The sequence below is a fragment of the Doryrhamphus excisus genome, chromosome 23 (genome assembly GCF_030265055.1).
Source record: "Doryrhamphus excisus isolate RoL2022-K1 chromosome 23, RoL_Dexc_1.0, whole genome shotgun sequence".
NCBI lineage: Eukaryota > Metazoa > Chordata > Actinopteri > Syngnathiformes > Syngnathidae > Doryrhamphus > Doryrhamphus excisus.
Window position 1 is genome coordinate 11,331,008 of NC_080488.1, and position 20,935 is coordinate 11,351,942.

Genomic DNA, 20,935 nt, shown 5'->3' on the forward strand with positions numbered 1-20,935 from the left:
TTGGGGGAAAAGACGAGTTCATTTTAATGATTGACGACATATAAATGAACAGATCCCACGGGCTTCCAGTTGTCATCAACCATAGTCGATTTCAAGAGTTAAAGCTGAAGCCCGTCTGTATCTTGTTCTGTAGGAAATAAGAGGCTTAAAGCTCAGCCACTTTCACTCCAGCTGTTTATCTCCCACCAACAGTCAAAGGCATGGTATCTTTTTGTTTATGCACTTATGAACACATCATGGCTACATATATTCTATTTATTCCTGGAGAATAAATGACCGGTACTGTATTTTTGGATGCTTGTAATCTGACCACTGCTTTGGACATTTAGGACTGAGAACAGCCTACCAATAACGACGGTCACGGGCGTGCTGGAGCCTATCCCAGTTGTCTTCGGGCGAGAGGCGGGGTACACCCTGGACTGGTCGCCAGCCAATCACAAGGCACATATAGAAAAACAACCATTCACACCACCCTACCAATAATTCCAAATAAAAATGTCAAAAAAGGACATGGTAGTGAGTAGTTGCACCATTATTATTCACCTTTACATTGGTTTGGGCATGCTTCATTGATTGGCCCATTTCACTTTAATGGTTGTTTGCAAAAAAAACGTTTTGCGACTCCTTTCCATTTATTCTTTTTGCATTTTAAAGCGCTACTTAGAACCTTAAATCCAACCGTGCGAAATATAAATTTTTGTAAAGTTTCAACTGGTCTTAAAATTTTGAGTTCGCCTAAAGAGGTTATACTGCATTTATACTGCTTCCTGAAACTTCATCCACACAAGGATGCAAACACATTTTTCACATTTCTTTTTTATTATTTTATACATATATTGTCCGGACTGGACAAGAGCAAGACACTACACCATAAAAAATGAATTGTTAGCCCAACAGTAGTGAAGCTTCAATCCACAGGCACTGGGCGCGGAGCATGTTTGTGATGATGAACAGTGTGGCACAAGTTGATGTGCTGGATAGGAAACAGTCACTCTTGTTCTTGTTCTTGCATTTGCTCCTCTGATACAGAGGGCTCAGAAACTTTAATAGGAACATGTTCTTCAAAGTGGACCAGTGGGACGTCTTCGCTCGCTAGTGCATGTACAGCATAGCCTGTTGTATCGGTTGTCAAGGTGATGTTGTAGTTGGATGACCTGTCTTCTGACACAACATCAGGCAGAGCTCCTCTGTCCATTGTCATGTCACACACCTGATCCCATGGCGGAGGTAGACTGGCAATGAGTTCCTGAACACACATGGGCACTACAATTAATAACACATTTCAAAATGGTCAGATTGAAAACTCAACTACATATACTGTTTGTTTAAAAATACCTGCTGTTTCTCCACATCATTACTTCTGACGGCACTCAACAGCATCTTCGTGAAGCTTACAAGCTCCTGGTATTTTTGTTTTTGGTTCTCTAGCTCATTCTCTAAGAACTGCACTTCTTCATGCTGAAATAGTTTAAAAAAAAGAGTGTAAAATTTAGTTTAACTGAGCAAAATGACTGTTTAGACAGGAATCTGTGGGAGTCTGTGTCCTCACCTTGAATTCAAGCAAGCTTTGCATTTGCTCTAGATTTGAGGCCACTATTTCACCCTCATCATAATCGTCCTCTTCATCCTCATCAATGACTTCGACCTTCTGTAAAGAAAACAGTTTAACAGTTTTTAAACCATTTTGTAAATGGAAATATAAACAAACACCCATACATGAAAGGTGCTTTAAATGTAGAAAACAGATTTGTGAAAAACACACATTTATTAATGCTTTGTTGCATCTAAATGCCCATGTAATATTGACAAAATCTGTAATTAGTAAGATAATCAGAACAGATTCACTATCAATGTTACCTTTTGTAATTCATAAAACATCCATCCATTTTCTATACCGCTTATCCTCATGGGCCATGGAGGGTATGCTGGAGCCTATCCCAGCTGACTTTGTGCGAGAGGCAGGGTATACCATGGACTGGTCACCCGCCAAATGACCTAATGGCACAAAATGATGGGTCTTCCCACAAATCAATATTTATTTTGACAAAATCTCCAAATGCTGTTATTCAAATACTGTATAATGTATGAAGACTTTTTCTGCATTAATGATTGCTGAGAAGTTTACTGTAGAAAGGAATCATCTGACATCATCGCCGCCCATTCATCACTTGGACATTAAACGTGGCAAGAGTCAACTCTAGAATCAAATAAATATTGAATCGTACCACATTGTCAGCCAGCGGTGCAACATTGGTCACATCTGCTTCATCTTCTTCCCGATGGAGTGAGTCAATGTTGCTATCTGCAAGTGAGAGCAGTGCTTTACTACTAAGCCACACAGTTCAAATAAAGATAAGTTTTGCATCAGTGGCCTCACCTTCAGAGAGGCTGAGGCCATCGTTCAAGTCATCTCCAAGTTCAGGTGTTCTGAGCGGATCGTCGTTAGGGCTAATCGCCACTGGAGAGTCACTACCCGGGGAGCTTGTGAATTCAGCAGGTCCGCCTTTAGGTGGTGGTATTTCAATATTCATCAAGCGGCACTTCCTTCGTCTGTTGCTGATCCAGGTCTGACAGCCAGAGAGCACAAAAGATAAAATGGTATGAGTGTTCAACTATGTGCACAACAATATGGGGGACCCATACATGAAATATGAAATATCTCTGAAATTAATCACCAGAATAAAACATACATTTACAATGAGGATTTTTACCTTCACTATTTCAGTGTCTACATTGAGCTGGTTTGCTGCAGAAGTAATCTTTTCCCTGCATACTGAGCCCAGACTGGTCATTCCCCTTTCCCAGTAGCGCTTCAGTTGAATGAGATCCTCATCACTGAATTGTGTTCGATCCTGCAACTGAACACACGACATGCACACTGACGCAAAGCAACATCTGGTTTAAGTAATCAGGCAGTGATATCACAACTCAGGAAATGTAGAGAACCGTGACGCATATGTCAGGTCAGTTGAGTCAACAACTGTGTAGTACAGTAATGAGATTACTTTTATGAAACCGACAAATGATGTGCATGCATAGTTCATCAAACAACTGTCTGCAACAGGATGATCCTGGACCCAAATGAAGGCCATACCCCCCCCCCCCCCCCCCCCCAACTGAATTTCACTGAGTTTCACTAGCAGTGTACCTATTGTAGTGTATTTTGCACGCTTGGGTTAGATTTGGCACTTTGGGACTTACAGTTCTCTTTCTGGAGTTGCTGATAAACCAAGGAGCAGCACTGACTGAAGTCTGCAACCAAAGAAAAAGACAATCCAGACTCAAGGTTTCAATTCATTCAGATGGACTACTTAATTAGACCTCTCTAACCTGTGAGCTGGCTTCCCCAGTAAGTGAGGTCTGTGCGAGTGAGTAGCTTCCCTGATGAGACGAGTTGCTGTGAAGAGGTATGTTTTTGGAGCTGGCCGGGGTCAATGAGTGGCTTCCTTTTCCCAAAGACGTTGTCTGTTCCTGACTGGTGTTATTCTGAGAAGCCATATTTGCCAGTTCTTCTTCCCTTTGCCATTCATCTTCATCTGCAGTTTCCATGGCAATGGAGAAGTTATGACTGGTATCCAGAGTGTGGGAAACTGACCTCTTTAGCTCCTGGCATTTCAGAGTAGAACTAAGTCCAGGCTTAGTTCTACTGCCTTCTCCGCGGTCTGCTAAGGTGAACCCCTTCTGAATACAGGGTGTCTGCTCAGGGGTAGGAACAGAGTTTTGGACTGGGAGGGACAGCCGAGTCTTTTGTGGAACTGCGTGTGGTGGTTGGGGATTGGTGTCAGATCTGGGCTGAAGTTGAGCCTGGGACTGAGAGGAAGATGACCATGGGCGAGTCTGTGAAGTACCAAACGGCCGAGTCCAGCTAGGAGGTAGCCCTCCAGCTCCTGCTGTCGATGCTACCTCCCTAAGGGATAGACTGGACTTCATGTCCCTTCCAGCAGCATAAACTAGAGATGCAGAAGCAGAGGTGAAGGTAGGATTCTGAGAGAGTGAAACTAACTTGGACTGAAGAGGTGACGAACTGGAGCTGGTTCTGCACTGCAAAGCCTGGCTGATCAAGGATGAAGCAGGGAGCGCGGAGAGCTCAGACTCAGACTGGGGCAGAGAGGCGGTGTGTTTTGGGCGTGAGCAAGGGCTGGAGTTGAGAGAATAGATACCAGTCAGTATGACATCATTATTATTGTTTTTGTTGTTCCCACTGCGGACAGGAGGTGGAGAGGAAGCAGAAGAAGATGGTGCCGAAAAAGAGGGGTAGGTGGATCCTGTAGGGAGAAGGTGACCACGATTCTGGATGTTGCGGGCGGCAGTGATTTCAGCAGGGAGCAGGGCTGCTGCTGACAGCCCAGGATGATTGGACAGCAGTCCCCCAGCCAGTCCATGACTAGGTAAAGGATGAGACAAGCCTCCATTCTGGTCTCCCTTGGAGGCAAGTTTCCGTCTTTTGTTACCAACCCATGTCTGCAGGGAGGAGAACAAGTGGTATTATGCACAAACATTCCAGAGGCTCACTAGAAGGAAATTAATCACATTCTCCTTACCCGGACAACACTGAAGTCCAGTTTGGCCTCCTGCGCACATTGCAGTATTAGCTGGAAGCAAGCCTTGCTCTGATTGGTCATACCATTATCATAGTAACGCTCCAGGATCCTCTGCTGTTCGACTGTGAATACTGACCGCAGGTTCATCTAATACACAATCACAAAGATAAAATCAATAAAGTGTCATATTGTATTGGTATTGAATAGGAGTGGGCCCTTAGTTAGAAATAGGTGGGCCATAGTAATGAAAACCATGTGTCATGTATATTATGAGTTTGTCAGACTGTCTTGCTTGGGCATAGTCGGCTCTGGAGCTGTCATTGTTCATTGTAATCTTCAATTTTCCCTCATCATACCTTCACAAACACGAAGGTGAGACCATGTCAAACGTAAATATACTCACAGTCTGAAGGCCGCGCCTTTGTGGCCATGAGTCCATGCTGCTACTGGATGGCAATGGAGCGGTCATGCTCATCACAGCGAAGGATCCATATTTTTATGTAGTTACTTCCCAGCTTCGCCTCATTCTGTCTCAGTGCACCGCACCCACTGTTGGGAGAAACAAAAGCAGATTACTTTGTTAAAAACTTTGGTCTGAATTCAAAAGTAGAAGGCATATTAATCAGAACTCTTATGAAATTCTGGCCTCTCTGGTGTTAGCATAGAGTATGTCTGGCTTATTCTGTCGACTTACTGCATTTCTGGCATGCATGTGTATTTTTGGCCTTTGCATTTATTTTTCTTATCTTGCAGTATTCAGGTGATTGCAGTATTTTATTTTGCAGTATCTTCCTGTTGCATTTGTTTTATGGTGCTTGTGTGTTTTTAATTGTGAATAATTTGTGCATCTCCCTATTTACGTTTAAGTATGTGGTACATTGTAATCATACAATTTGACACAGTTTCCCAGATAACCAAACCAAGCAGTTATTTCAAATATGAAGCGTATAATGCGAGTATATGTCATAATAGACTCGAAACAGCACACGGATTTAGTCGTTAAAAAAGATATTGGGGAAAAAACCCCAAGAAACCAAAAGTGACAAACCCATCACATGGACTGCAGTATAACCAATAAGCATCCAGCGGCTTTATTTTGGCAGGCTCACTGCGCATGGCCAAAGTCGGCACAGGAAAACAGAACGGAGATAATTGGCAAAGACATTTGCAGGGATCGGGAAATAAACCTCCTACTCAAGAAGCGTGTACATCCACAAGTTAAACAGTCCCGGTAAGCGGTGCATCAGCATACTAGCTTTTAAACATAGTTAGCTTGCAGGCCCGAGCGGCCATGTTTGTGCTAGCAGACGCTAGCTAGCATTAGCATAGCTTTCCCAAAAGGATAGCAACAGCTAAACTTTTCCTTTCAACCTGACATTCCCCGAGCCCTGCTTGAGCATTCCCGCAGACCCTTGGCTTCAAGCGGATAGCCGCACAAACCTGTCCGAAAACAACTAAATACGAATGTAATCACGCCCATACTTGCTGTGACCAATTCAGGCGAAGCTTCAAAATCAAGCAGATTTCTTCCCCAGTCCCCGTTGCTAGACAATGAAATCAGACTGTCCGATCATCAATTCTAATCATGATTGTGACGTGTTTGCAGACAGGAGCCAATGGGAGAGGGACATCATCGATGTGACTTCCGGAATGGGCTGAAAACTGAGCAGTGAGGCTCCGCCCACCATTGACTTTGTGTGGAGGGGAGCCTGAGGAAGGAGGTCACAAAGACGTGGAACAACATGTATGTTTTGATTCTTTTGTCAACTCCTTATATACAGATATTCTTAGAAATCACTGTTAAATATATGCTGCAGTTAAGTAAACTTTCAGTTTTGAATATACAGTCCTAATCAATTAATTATATTGTCATTGTAATATAGTCAATCAATATATGTTACTCTTTGGGATCAGTTGTTAATCCCATGTATTCCTGCTTTTCTTAAATACAATTTGATGTCTTTAAACTAAAAACAACAAATTAAATAAAATTTGAAATCTATTACTGCCATTGTTGTTTGGACTGACATAAAACTCCACTGCTGAGGTGCTTCTGATGTTTTGCTCAATGATAGGACTGCTCTCAGTGTGACAGGTGCATTCCAAAAACATGCATGTTAGGTTAATTGGCTCTAAATAGTCCATAGGTAAGAACGTGAGTGTGAATGATTCTTTGTCGATATGCACGCTGCCATTGGCGACCAGTCCCTGGTGTATCCCGCCTTTCAAGTAGTAGGTTTTAGAGGATCCTGTCTGCACCTCAAGCTCATCGTTAGAGTCTTCTTGTAAAACCATTATGTTTGTAGACCATGAGCATGACTCCAGTTTGGAAGTTTGACCACCCGTCCTGGTGGTGTCAGCGGGATATACACTCCTGATCAAAATGTGAAGTCCAGTTGAAATATAGCAAGAAATTACATTTTACATTGTTGGATCTTAAAGGCGTCGTTCAGATTTTTTGACATCAAGTTATATGAATCTCCATCCGCACATATAAATGCTATGGAACACATACACAACAATGGACAAGTGGCAGCGTGCAGTGATAAGAAAGTAACGCAGAGCGAGTTTGAGGACCGTTTTTTTTTTTCGATGAGGCATTTTTTGAGATGCAAATGTATTGCTCTTTTGAACAAATATTGTTTTGAGAACCAAGAGCTTCACTTAAGTGGCCCCACCAACCAACTGGAACAACTTTCCTCATCACTAACATCTGACCAGAACTCGGCTCACCGGGCGCAGTGGGGGTAAGTCACCGTTGATGCACTACGCTGCTGATGGGGATGTCATACAACTTCATGTCCAACAATTAGAATTATGTTTTTAAGGAGGCTCTAAGAGAAGCTTCAAATGTAAAAAGTAGGGCTGTCAAAAATAACTTGTTAATGAAAACTGTAATTAATGTGATTAAAATTAGACAGTCCTAATAGAAAAAGAAATAAAAGTGAGACAAAAAAGGTTTTTAGTAAGCAGTTTATTGCAAACCACCATTAAAGTGAAACGGCTGTTCATCAGCTGATCAAAAGTTTAAGACCACAGCTTTGAAAAGGCAAAATATTGGGAAAAATGTGGATTCAATGTCAGGTATTGACACTGTCAAGATGTCTTGATGGCAAAAAGCTTTCTCTCTTTGAACAAGATTGTATCGTTGATCTGCATAAGAGGCCTAAAAGGCACACTGCAAGAGGCCTTACTTACTTTACTTTTAGGGTTGGACGCAGTAAGACTTCTTAAAACGTTAACTCCTGAGGATTATGGAACAAAACAGTTAAGTGGAGCCAAAAGGTAATTCACCAGAGGATCCAATTGGCTGTCCGCAACAGGATGATCCTGGACCCAAATGAAGGTTGTCGCTGAATGTCTGCAGAATATTCTGCAAGCCAATAATAAAAACAGGCTAAGGGCCATTAATGTCCCCTGGGCTGCACTTTGGACACCCCTGCCATAAGGTTGTTGAAGAGAATTGTGTAAATTGTGTGACACATAAATAAGAGTTTGACACCCCCCTTTGGACTGATGTGCGTGTTGGAACAGGTGACGCGTTAATACATGACGTCACCAGTGTTTCGGATGCACAGCAGGGGGCACTGTTTCTCGCAGGGGTGCAGACAACTGCTGCTGATTTTGGAATTGAAACATTTGTCATGCACATGCTCGATATAGATACTTTAGTGGTTGATCCAAACTCCATGAGAAGACACTCGGCAGTATAAAATGTGTGTGCTGACTCCAATGCAGTTGATCACTTCTATACTTTATGTTTGTAATGATATGCTTAACCCCCCTTGACCCCTCCCTTGACGTGCATGCGTGTGCACAGTGGGGCGAGGGGGCAGCCGCGCACATTGGCTCTGTACGATGTGCGTTGCACCATTCCCCGTTTCATTGTGAGTGGTGGCCCTTGTGATGCTGCAGCGAGGCGGGCAGGGGAGGGGTCGCTCCCATCGAATCCCCTTCTCACTGCTCGCGAGCTACTGGCGGGAAGGCACGAGGAACGAGAGGGAGGGAGGCAAGCAAGCGGGGTGCGCGTGTGTGCGCGTGTCTCTGTGCGTGCGCGTAGATTGCACCACCGCATCCACTTCAGCGTTTCTGCAGGCGGCCATGCTCTGATGGAGGGAATAAAACCGACAACCGCGTCTTTGCTCTCCGAATTATCCAGCGCCGCGTCATTCCAGATGTGACTGACACGTCGTTTCACTCCTGTGCTGTTCAACGCAGAGAGGCTGTGACATCATGGCTTTGGTTATGGAACCTATAAGTAAATGGACGCCGAAGCAAGTACTGGACTGGATGAAAGGTAAGTTGGGATCCCATCTCTGCACCACCAGCGTCCGGACTTGTATGTGACCTGACTGAGGATGTTGATGGGGGTGGGGGGGTGGGGGGTGATAATGTAATGTGATGTGATGTGAGCGGGCCACGCACTTCATGCATGGAGCCTCCTCAAGACCTGAATGGGGTATACAGTATATAAATGTGTGTTTCGTGTGTTGGTGCAGTGAGATGAATGTCCTCCAAAAGCGTACGTTGTCCCATGGTTTGCTTGAGAGAGGCAAACCTACAGGCTGCTTGTGATGATGGTGCTGATGCTGCGGATGGCGATAGCAGCATCATCAGTGAATGTGGAAGATCTGTCATCTGCTCACCGACACATGCTGGAATCTCGTATATCAGCGTGTTATGTGTGTGTTCATGGAATTAATGCTGCTAGCTGCATGACACCCCCTCACCCATCCCAAATCAAACCAAAAGCTAATACTCCACAAAGTTAGTCTATTAATCTGATTCAGCACCTCGGACAGCGCTTGGTTCATAAGGAAACCAAATGGCCCTCAAATAGTTCGTATGAATAAGTTGTCATTAATCATATGTGTGTGTGTGTGTGTGTGTGATGCAAAAACGGGTGGGGGTGTATGGTGGTTATACTCACACGCTGATCAGCTAGGGAGCAGTGTGACACAAACTGTGGCGGCCCTATTCAGAGATAGGGAAGGGAGTAGATAGGGGGATGTCCGCAATCCTGTGTGATCAATCAGCTAGCTCAACAGTGTATTTGTGCATGTAGTGTAATCACATTTTTTTTTTTTAATGGGGGGTCACGATTCGGCAGAATAAAATACTGAGATGCTTGAGAAAACCCCCAGAGGACAAGGCAGGGAGGAAAATGGACCCTTAAGATGAAAGTCCCTGCTTTTGTAATTGGCTTCCTCTAAACGACATGCATGCCGCTGAGCACTGTTGCTTCACAGCAAGAAGAGTCCAGGTGGTTTGAATCTGTGTTGCGTTTGCATGTTCATCCTGTTCTGTGTTTGGTTAATGAGGACTAATTGCTTGTAGGCGTGAATGTGAGTGTGAACGTCTTTTCCGTGTGTGTCTCCATGTGTGGCTGCTTCTCTGGTACACACAGACAACATAACCGCATAGATTAAATGTAAACAATATTGGTCAAGATGCATGTTTTCAGTTAAACGTCATGTTTTGTACACATTACACAGTTCTCGCTACATTTATACTGTGTTCAGTGTTATGGTGCTGTAAACCATGTTAAACATTTACCTATAGCAAATGTGCAATGGACAAATAACGCCAAATTTGAGTCTGAATACTGCAGAACTTGGATTTAATCACAAATCATTGGATAAACCCAGTCCAGGGTGTACCCTGCCTCTCGCCCAAAGACAGCTGGCATAGGCTCCAGCATCGCTGCGTACAGAAATCACTTGAGAGCGATAACAATATGACCTGGATGGAATACATTGAAATAGACTGTTTTCACAGGAACCACGAAATCCAAAGATATACAACTGAATAGGTGCAGATTCTGGAAGAACGCTTTTTGTGCTGGTTGTCACGTGGAGCTGGTCTATAGGAGTCCACAACTCAATACAAAGGGCTGAAAAATGAGCATAATAGGTCCCCTTCAACATTTTGCTCTCTCCTAAACCCCAAACAGTCCTGCGTATTATTCACTTGAAAAATTGCAGGAATTTACATTCTGCACTGTTGGACCTTTCAGGAGTTTTTAAGTAGAGCTTTGAAATGCCGAAAAGAAGAAATGGGATGAGACAAAAAAAAGCTGATGAAGAGCCTATTGCTTACTCAAAAAAAATTGTTTCACTCCCTTTAAAAAATCGCCACAAAAACATGTTTTCCTTGCTTTTTACTTTCAGCCTGTGGGGATTCATAGACTGGATGATGGGCAAAATTCCAAAAAAAGTACAGTTCTGCTTTAATCTGAACTCTTGCATGGTTTTCTTTTTCATGTGAATGCCCTTCATCTCTCTCACACAGAGTAATCTTGTACCACTTTTATGGAGCAAAGACACTGAGACCTCTTTTAGAAGAGCTTAGACATTTTCTCATCTGTAACACGATAAGACAGAATGTACACATCTATGACTCATGGGTTGTGGAAAAACAAAACAAATATTTCCAAATTCATCTTTAGACAAATTACCATTTCTACCATTTCTGTAATGGAGGGAGAGTTGGCCACCATTTGCCTCGCTCCCTGATGGCCAATAGCCTAAATATTGACTTTTTAATCACCACTATTTTGGATATATTTTTTAGCATAATGGAGAAAAGCAATTGGATCTTGTCCAGCGTAAATCCCCCAGGCACGGAATGGCTCAGTTGTTTGTTCCAGTAATAGAGCTTGCAAACATCTATAACAGGCATCATCATAACACAGTGGAATCATATCATAGTCATATTCCTCCAAGCCATACAATTTGTAGTTCAACCAACATTTTCTGGAAAAATAAACAAATCAGCTCACTGAGTATCTTTGTAATTCCAATACTAATTTTAACTGGGAATAGGGTCTGGCTGTCAGCAGTACACTGTTAGCAATACAAATAGGGCCTTACGGAAGATCTGGGTTCGAATCTCGCCGTGGGTTTTCTCCGGGTACTCCGGTTTCCTCCCACATTCCAAAAACATGTTAAGTTAATTGGCCACTCCAAATTGTCCATAGGTATGAATGTGAGTGTGAATGGTTGTTTGTCTATATGTGCCCTGTGATTGACTGGCGACCGGTCCCAGGTGTGCCCCGCCTCTCGCCCAAAGACAGCTGGGATAGGCTCCAGCACACCCACGACCCTATTGAGGGTAAGAGCCATAGAAAAAGATGGATGGATTTGCCACGATTGAGTGGTCCGCTGGGGAAATACTTCCCCACGCAAACGCCCCTTCTCCTAATGATGACAGCATTTCATTCACATTGCGCCAGTTTCCGCAAAATGAGCAAAATTCATTGAATTAAATATCCATTCAGCACATCAGATTGAGGGTTCCAATCTCCACTGCAGCATCTCTGTGTGGAGTTTGCATGTTCTTCTCGTGCGTGTGTGGGTTTTCCAGCTTCCTCCCACATCCTGGTGACTGTGAATTGTCCATAAGTGTGAATGTGAGTGAGAATGGATGTTTGTACTGTATATGTACTCTGAGCAGTTTTAACACCTTAGTTAAGAAATCAATTATGTTCACATTATTTCCTATAAAAGAAAATGTGTTGACTGAGAGGTCAAAAGGGGATTGTGGTGATCTGGATCCACTAGGTAGAAGATATGCAATACTAAAGTGTGTGTTTTGAGGGAAAAATGAGGGAACATAATGTGGCACATTTGTAGGTCTACACTTTTTAGAAATCCTTTTATACCGCAATGTTATTCTTCAGAATAAGACAAGACTTTGTGTGCTGCTGATGTACTTCCAGCAGCACAACATAGTAAGTATGGCTCATCTAAAGATGACTCATCAGCATTTATTCTGAACACCCACACTGGAGGAGTTTCCTCGATGTGTTACAGACTGGATGCGTCAAGGTGTGTTCCAAGACTAGTCCAAGACTAAAAAGAAAAACCTCATTCATCAACGGTGGCAACTACTATTTTGTCTTAATAATGGAGTTTTTAAGAAGACTAGGGAATTTTATGTATACTTATACTTATACTTAATTACTTATCCTTTATTTTTTACAGGAACTTGGTTTAGAAAAGTGAATAGAGTGTTTCTGTCGTAATTACTATTCCATTCATATCTCCACCAATATGTGTTTTATTCATCAATATATTGTACTGCTGTTAAGAATGTGTTTTTGTCATTTGGATAGCTGTTTTCATTTAAAACACTCTTCTGTTAAACCTTTGAAAAGTCACCACCATTGTTATTTATTCTGCAGCATGCAGTGGGATTGTAAAGAATTATATGCTCGGCTGTAAGTATTCGGTCCTCACATGTGCAAGTACCAAAATAGGGCGGTTGTTGTGTTATGCAAGTAATTAAAATAACAAAGCCCCTAGCAAATTTTCTGCACAGCTACTGTTACCATTAGAGTTATACTATTTGGAATTAATTAAATTAATGATGTTTCTAAACCCACATACTGTACATATTGATAAGGGTTTGAAAACACATTGTTGGATGGGAACAAGCATGTGGTGATTCCTTACGAAAAGACATGCCAACTACTAGCCTGGGATGCAAACACGGAAGGAGGAGAATTCCTTTGTTATCCAATAAAGGACACAAGCCTGGAGATGAGTTTGAGGGAACAGAGGATTAGGACATGTCTCATAATACGAGCACTGTCCTTTAGTCAGAAAATTGGTTGGTTTTTTTGATGAAATGGACCAAAATTCAAATGAATTCAAATCCAAATGAATCTCAGCAATAAAATATCTTCAGTACGTCTCCAAAGAACTATGCCTCACCTTCCCATCCAGTTTTTGGCACACTACGTTACCTTGTGGAGATGCAGCACAACACTTCCTGTCTCTCACTTATATATACACCCTGTGGGAAATCAATATGCAGTCTTACCTCACCAAGAAAATCTGAATACTCGGTATCGGTTGGTAATCAAATGTGTGTAAATGTACTATTGAGTTGCTGACAAATCCTGCATTTTAGCTCAACAAATCTCAGATAAGAAAACGCGTGGTGAATGCCCCAAAAGGGCACTACTATTGAGGCTCAGCTGGCAAGCTTCCACTGGTGTGAACTGCAGTATCCTTCATGCTGATGTAGTTTTTGTGAAGATTGGTCCACAAAAAACAAAGAAAGCTAATTAATATGTTGGCGAATAAGGCCAAATTGAATTGAAATAAAGCTATTACATCCGCTGGGCAAGGGTATCTGTTAAGTTTATAAATAAACATACTGATTAGGGTGATCTAGCTCCTATCAGCTAATGACTTACAGAGAAGAATTTGGTTTTTTTGTGTGTCTATTAAAAAATCCTTTCAGATGTTATTTGGCTGTTTGAAAGACGACATTCAGTACCGTTCCATACTGCGTCCCCTGATATTGTCTTCTGTTGCCATGTTAAGAATGTCTGTGATGGTGAAAGTCGTCCTCTGGCTGCCACTGAGTGCTTGTTGTACTTTCAGCCGCATTAAAGATTAAAGGGTGAGCCTCATTATGCACGCAGAGATGGGTAAACCGCCATTTCTTAATTTTCGCCATCATATGCAAAACTGTACTGATAACGGTTGCACTCGGACCCAAGGAGTGCAACTGTAAATAGCCAAACCCTATTCTAAAATGTATTTATTGCTATAATATATATTTACAGAAACATAGTTTGATTGACATTGTGTTAATGGGTCTTTATTCCGTTTTTTAGTCGATTTCAGTGTATGTATACACGTACCAACGCATTCATTTAGAAACTTGGAAGCAGGAGCTTTAAGTGGGGCATCGGTAGCCATGGAAACCGGATCTGTTCGTGTCGAAGTCACAACACATGTCATAAGATGGGGAGGCAGCAACCACACACAGATGCCCTCTACATGCCTAGAACACACATTAAGGCCGAGTGAGGCACATATGCATGCGGCTCCTGTGAATCACACTTCCTTTTTATGTTATGTAGAGTACAAGGTGAAAGAGGAACAGGAAATTTGGAAAAGGGGAGGCGGACAGCAAAATGAACAAAAGGCAGAGGAGTCTTAAGATGGGGAAGGAAATGAGGGCATGATGGAGAAAGAGGGGGAAAGCACAGTCGATGGCATCATATCAAAGTACCCGTTCTATCCGGATGCTCAGACAGAGAGGCCTGTGTGTGTTTCAATGTTTACTTCTTGCACCTGTTGTTCCAGTTTTACCAGTGTTAACACCACGTATGTGACATGTTTGTTCCGGTGTGGACTAGACCAACAGGTCCGAGGAAAAGTGCATTGGAATACACCAATCTACAGTATGTACAGTACTGTACAAAACACCTTTGGTGGCTTTTAAAGAGCAGCTAACCAAACCCAACTAGAGCTGTGATTGGTTGGCTTTTTTTTAAGTACACCATTTCTGGTATGTAGCTTTTTCTGTTTTTGTAAGTCGAACGCTTACTTAGCAATGTGTACAATAAAAGTGACTGATGATCCACATAAATGAGTTCCAGCCCCAACAGCAATCTGGATGCTTCACTGCCATTCCTGAATCTTGACTGTACTACACAGGAAGCTAAACAGCTAGTTAACCAAACTTGTGATTGCTCACTGTGACTGTGTTTTGGCGGAGAATTGCCAGTGATATGCTAAACCCTTGCTAAAGAACTACAACAGGATCAAGACGCCATCAGAAGGGCGGGCGTAATAACTATGCTGTAGCACAATGAAGCCATAAAGTAGATGCTGTTTTTGTTTAGTGCAATATAAGCTTCACAATAAAAACCACTTCAGTATTAACCTGGAGAGACGTTGAACGAAATTACAGTAGCGGCTCTGTTAGATAAGTGTATAAAATATTGTAATGTTGGCAGAATGATGATGAGGCAGGATAACCGTGCTGACTGTGCACAACTTGGCCTTTTATCGACGTCTACAAAAGCATACCTTAGAGCAAGACACACTCCACACTCCAATGCGGGGCCAAAATGGCTCGGCAACTCTTTTTCTCCCTTGGGCGAACTCTAACTAGAAGGCAAACAGCACTGCCCCCGAAAGGCCGATCCCCGAAACACAACTCAGAACCGTACATAATACTCATTTCACTACAAGATCATATGAAAACAGTAGAATCAAATTCTAAATATAGTACAACCTTGGTTAGTGTATGCACCGGTTAGTGTTTTTCACATAACTTGGACAAATTATGCCAAATTTTGCCTTGGTTTGCGTACATTTTCTGGTTAGAGTACACTATGGTCTTGCCGTCTTATTTACACACTGTGCGACTCAAACTGTGTTCTTAATGTACTTTTTTCACAAAATGTCAGTATGCTTAGCTTGCTAATACCTGTCATCAGCGGTCTGAAGTTCTTAACTCATGCCGTTGATAGCACTTTGAGAAAGACCATTGAAATAAACTACATATAAACTAAAAACGTCTTTTGTTTTAACAATTTCTTTCTTTCTGGGATGGATTAATCAGCTTTATATTGGAATTGGACCTTCTGGAATGGATTAAAGACGCTAACCAAGGTTCCGCGTTGACTGTATCAAAGTGCTATCTAGGCTTTAGGGCTGTCCTATCAAGTATTTGAGCTGAGTTGCAACTGAAGACCCTCAGAATACAATCACGTAAATGAAAACGTCTGGCTAGAGCTGTTTTATCTGGTCTTTGAGCATGAGTGTCATTTTGAAAGAGCATAACCTTGACTTAAAAAATCTTGATAAAATAGTGTAATATTTGAAATGGTATATTTTCCTATTTTTGGGCAGCAGTGATTTGTCATTCACAGTATAGTCCTTATTACTGTTTGCTGCCAGTTTTTCTCTCTCTAAATTATTGGAGTGAATATTAGCTTTGTTTGACTTTTTGCCCTCATCTCAGATACGATAGAAGCCATACACCCATGGCATAGATTAGCATTATTAATTCCTGGCATTTAAGTTAAAGTTTATATAAAGTTTAAAAATACTTTCGGTAGAAGTGCCGTCACTTTAGATTGCATCTGCAGGCAGTAAGCTGCGTTTCAGAGAGCAGGCTGTGGTGCACTTGAAAGCTCACATACAGGAGAGCTAAAATGCCACCTTCTTAAGAATATTCTGTCATGATGTGATGAATATTTCACAGCAGGAATATTTTAGCGAGTGTTGGGTCTTTTCTTTTTCACTGGTACACTTACTCCAGATATAAACTAAGGCGGTAAGACAGACTTCTTTGGGTTCCACTCTGAACCGAGCATGGTCTCAAACGAAACGCTAAAAACAGATATGACAGTCCGATTTCTGTAAATGTTATTGGTCAAGCAGCAAAGTCACTGCTTAGAGGCTTTTTCCCTGCAAATCATATTAAGCTGTTTATTGTGGCCTTCAACGTTAATGTCAAGACCACAGTACATTCCATGTGTTCTTCTGTGCATGAGCGTGTGCGCTTTTTAGCCTCGCCTCTATACAAGGTCCTGGGGGCCAGCAAATGCTGATCCCATACTTCTACTCTGACTCCTCTGCTGTTAGTTGCCTGGCAACCCTCATTTTTCACATCGGGAACCTTTTATTTTTCCCATAAACAAAGATAAGATATGTGAATGAGGCTGCTCCATACAGTAAGAGGTCCCCAATCGCTGATCATGGAAAACCTTCAGAAGCAATGACAAACAGTAGTTTTGTCAGTAACCACCATGTTGGAATATTAATGATGAGCAAGGTGAACCTATCAACACGAACAAGCCAGCGTGTCGAATCTATTTGAATGTGGTAGCAACATACAAATCAGTTGGAAAGTCAGCATTTCAAGAAATGCTGCACATGTTTGACAGACGGTTCAAATTGCCTGTGTGAAAATACACACATACAAACAACAATTCTGCCACAGAGTGAATGATGACCTGTTAAAGCAAATATTACATTATTATGATATATTCAAATTTATTGTTACTATGGAAAAAAAAATATACCCAGCAAATAGCTTCCAGGAGGAAACAGCGTATGTTTATAATTATCAGATTACAAAGAGAGACATTTTGACATTGCATCATGAAATATTCTGTTCTGTTTATTTTAGCTTCACTTGGGTTTGATTCCTATTACACAACATAGAATCTAGTGAGGAGTCCTTCATTTATCCTGCAGTTAATATGGAGTAAATCCATCTCTTTTAGTGTGTGTAATCTGCAAGTGTGTTGTGTTTGTGGACACCACATGTTATTTCTATAACTGGCAAATGAATTTACCACATGAACCCAGATCAGCTGCTTTTCCTCGAGGGATAGTGTTCTCACACAAGGGACTGGTTAGCAGCAATGTGTAACCATTTGCATGTATACATTCTGTCCATCGTACGTGTGTGGATGGAATGGCTTTCTTTTGCAACAGCTGTGTACAGTTATCTGGAAGTATAGAAAGAAAATAATTGTAAAAGTAATAACACAAATAACTAAATGTTATCAAAGCTATAACCTTGACTATGAGAGTAATCCTACTTTTGCAGAGCCTTTGCATCTAAAAAAAGTGTAGTAACATAAACATAAAATAAACAGATATTGCATTTACCCCAATTACTTATCATATAATACATACAGCGCGCTGTACAAGATGGCTACATTCCGAAACACCTCCTTGCCTGACATGTAAATGGTGAAGAGCAAATCTGTCTTTCTCATATGGTAATGTTCAGAGTCATGAATTCACAAATCCTAGTTAGTTGCTGCAGGGTCTGCTCTGCTTCCATCATTTCAGCATAGCTGTCTCTGCTCCTGTTCCTCCCGGCTCCATGAAGAAATCTGCTCATGCACTCAACTTGCAGATAGCTCTGTCAACACTGGCAATGATTTATTGGGCTACATTGGACTCTATGCTGTAGTGAACAATCTATAGGAAACACAATTGAAGTTTAAAGCTATAAATGGTTGTTTCCTTGTTATTTTTTAACAATATACAGAACTTGTGAGACTAGCTATTTCGATTTTTCCAACAATTAGTTACATATATAACATAAATGTTATTTATTGTGGAGGGTACACGTGAATTTCATACTGTGAAACCGCAGTGGTAGTTTTGGGAAGTTGGTGACCCATCATGCTTGACATCCATATAGTGCATTCCTATTTGCAACCTTCTGAATACATTTTTAAACATTATTAGAGGCATCTAGACATGACATAAAACTCCTATAGTCATACTGTACAAGGGATTAAGATGCTGAATTAAAATTGTGAACGTAGGATTAAAACTTTATAGATACATGACATTTTGCAAGATGAAGACTGGAACATTTTGTGTGTGCAGTTTGAGAAAAGAGCTAAGAGCACTGCCAACATCATAGATTTGCTAGATTAAATGAAGAAAGTATTGTTTTTAGGCTCTTGTGTGAGATAATACTTGATTGTGCTTTCTGTGGCAAACAAACATGAGCAACATCCAATTGAATTGTTTCCACTTTGGGAGCAACAGTGCACAGAGTGATGTGTTAACTTGAAAATTGCCGTATGTAACAAGATTGTGTGTCTTTGTCACTCAGAACAACACTTGGCTGATATTTTTGTATGGTCTGTGTGTGTGTGGTGACTGTGTTAAGGTGCTAGCACACTGGCTGCTCTCCGTCAGCCTCGCTTCCCTCGGGCATCAGTGTTTTCCTCACGGCTCCACTCGGCTTTATCAACATGCTTCCACAGAGGCGCAAAACCCAGACTAACACCAGCTTTTTGGAATTGTTTTGTGTGTGTGTGATTGTATTTGAAGCAAACATTCTCAGGCAGACTCTACGGTGGGTCCTTCTCGTGGCTTGTTGCTTTGTGTTTTCATTTTCTAACAGGCTTGTTCATTAGGACTGTGGGAAGGTGTGCATTTTGCTGAGTTTGTTTATTTAACAGGCACACGGCTCTTAACTAATCAATAGCATCCCGAACCTGCCAGGTCTACTGTATATTCAGCTCTCTACATGGCAGGCGGCCGCAAAAGCCAATATGTAACTCACATCTCTTGGGATGTATTTTTGACGTCGTCTTAATTGCTTATAATGTGTGAGTATTGCACTGTGAAAAAACATGGGCATTAAACGAACGTGTCGTGCCCCATGCCAATGTATCGATTGATTGACGTTATGTTGTGTTGTAAGGTTGTGTTTCCAATAATGGAAAATAGCCAACATCGAGGTTTACTGTGTATCTTTGTTGATTTTTGTTTTCATGAACTTTCATGAACAAGTACCAAAGAAATTCCATACATTCTGATCTGAATCTCCTCCTGCTTCTCCTCAGGTCTCGATGACTGTCTCCAGCAGTATGTGAAGAGTTTTGAGCGTGAGCAGATGGGTGGGGAGCAGCTTCTGCACATCACCCATCAAGAACTGGAGGAGTTGGGGGTCACCAGGATAGGACATCAGGAGCTCATTCTGGAAGCTGTCGACCTACTCTGTGCCCTGGTCAGTCACTCTTCCCACCTTTACTGTACTTGTCTCTCACAGGATGTACACTCGTGGGCAAGCGGTTATGGTTATGTCAAAACTGAGTGGGTCCCTTGAAAATGAATGTTCATGCATATCCCCTTTATGGTTCTACTGAAAAATACTTGCTACAATTATATGATTGTTTGTCCTTAAAACTGCATATTAGTTTGATGGATGCCAGCTGGAAGACCTGGGTTCGATTCTCTGCTTGGGCATCTCTATGTGGAGCTTACATGTTCTCCCCGGGTACTCCGGTTTCCTCCCACATTCCAAAAACATTCTAGGTTTAATTGACGATTCCAAATTGTCCATAGGTATAAATGGAGGATGGTGAGTGCTCTCAACTCTCATTCAGTGGACCGTGGCTCAGGGCCTGGGCGTGCCCAGGGGCAGACCAGTATGTGTATATAGGATGTGTCTGTTTCATTTTTTTAAATATCAGAGACAAAATGGTTGAATCATTTTGGGCCGACTTGGCATTTCCTGATAGCCTGTGCAGTGGCCCTGCTCCAGATTAGAGAATTAGGGGGAATTAGGTGCTACCCTCCAAGTCAGAGAATGAGAAGAGAAGACAGGAGGTGTGTGAGGGAAGAGAAATCGAGAGAGTATGTGGAGAAAAAATATGCATGGTGCACCTTATCGCTCAGGCGCACACAGCTGGATTAGCCGGGTTTGTTTGAATGTGGTGTGTGTGTGTGTGTGTGTGTGTGTGTGTGCGAGTGTGTTGCTTGTGGCCGCTAATCAGCTCGTCTTCCCATTCAAATGTTCCCCAGGTGGGGATGAGTGTCCCACAGCAGCAGTCACCATATGTCCTAGGACAGGGCACACACACACACACACACACACACACACACACACACACACACACACACACACACACACACCATTCATCCATCACCTTCATATTGACATTAATTGTCTCGATACATCTTCTCACCCTATACATCATGCCTATGTCAACAACTCGCTCTACACTGTAGGAACTGGCCATATTTGTACACAATCAAGTGTGATTTATTGTCCATAATCACTAATAAGACAACCAAGCCTTAATAGTCCAGTTC

The 20,935-nt window shown here is 42.0% G+C and overlaps 2 protein-coding genes across 6 annotated transcripts in view; one reads left to right on the forward strand and one right to left on the reverse strand.

Annotated features, from left to right (window-relative positions):
- Positions 1–811: 811 nt before the first annotated feature.
- hdx (highly divergent homeobox) lies at positions 812–6,182 on the reverse strand. The gene is made up of 11 exons (XM_058062887.1): positions 6,024–6,182; positions 4,945–5,090; positions 4,542–4,688; positions 3,331–4,461; positions 3,202–3,252; positions 2,712–2,858; positions 2,378–2,567; positions 2,226–2,302; positions 1,550–1,648; positions 1,336–1,458; positions 812–1,246 (listed from the first exon to the last, which is right to left on the reverse strand). The coding sequence occupies exons 2-11, from the start codon at positions 5,014–5,016 to the stop codon at positions 989–991; spliced, it is 2,295 nt and encodes a 764-aa protein (XP_057918870.1). The 5' UTR covers positions 5,017–5,090; positions 6,024–6,182; the 3' UTR covers positions 812–988.
- The window catches only part of si:ch211-26b3.4 (connector enhancer of kinase suppressor of ras 2), a 46,809-nt gene continuing 31,467 nt past the window's right edge, over positions 5,594–20,935 (forward strand). Inside the window, exons 1-3 of one of the 5 annotated variants that reach the window (XM_058062885.1) lie at positions 5,594–5,772; positions 6,148–6,285; positions 19,684–19,847. In XM_058062885.1, coding sequence (XP_057918868.1) covers positions 19,734–19,847 — 114 coding nt within the window. In that variant the 5' untranslated portion in view covers positions 5,594–5,772; positions 6,148–6,285; positions 19,684–19,733. Of the gene's footprint in view, positions 5,773–6,147; positions 6,286–8,269; positions 8,839–19,683; positions 19,848–20,935 lie in introns of those variants that run through there. The other 4 variants (XM_058062883.1, XM_058062882.1, XM_058062886.1 and 1 more) reach the window with 4 other exon arrangements.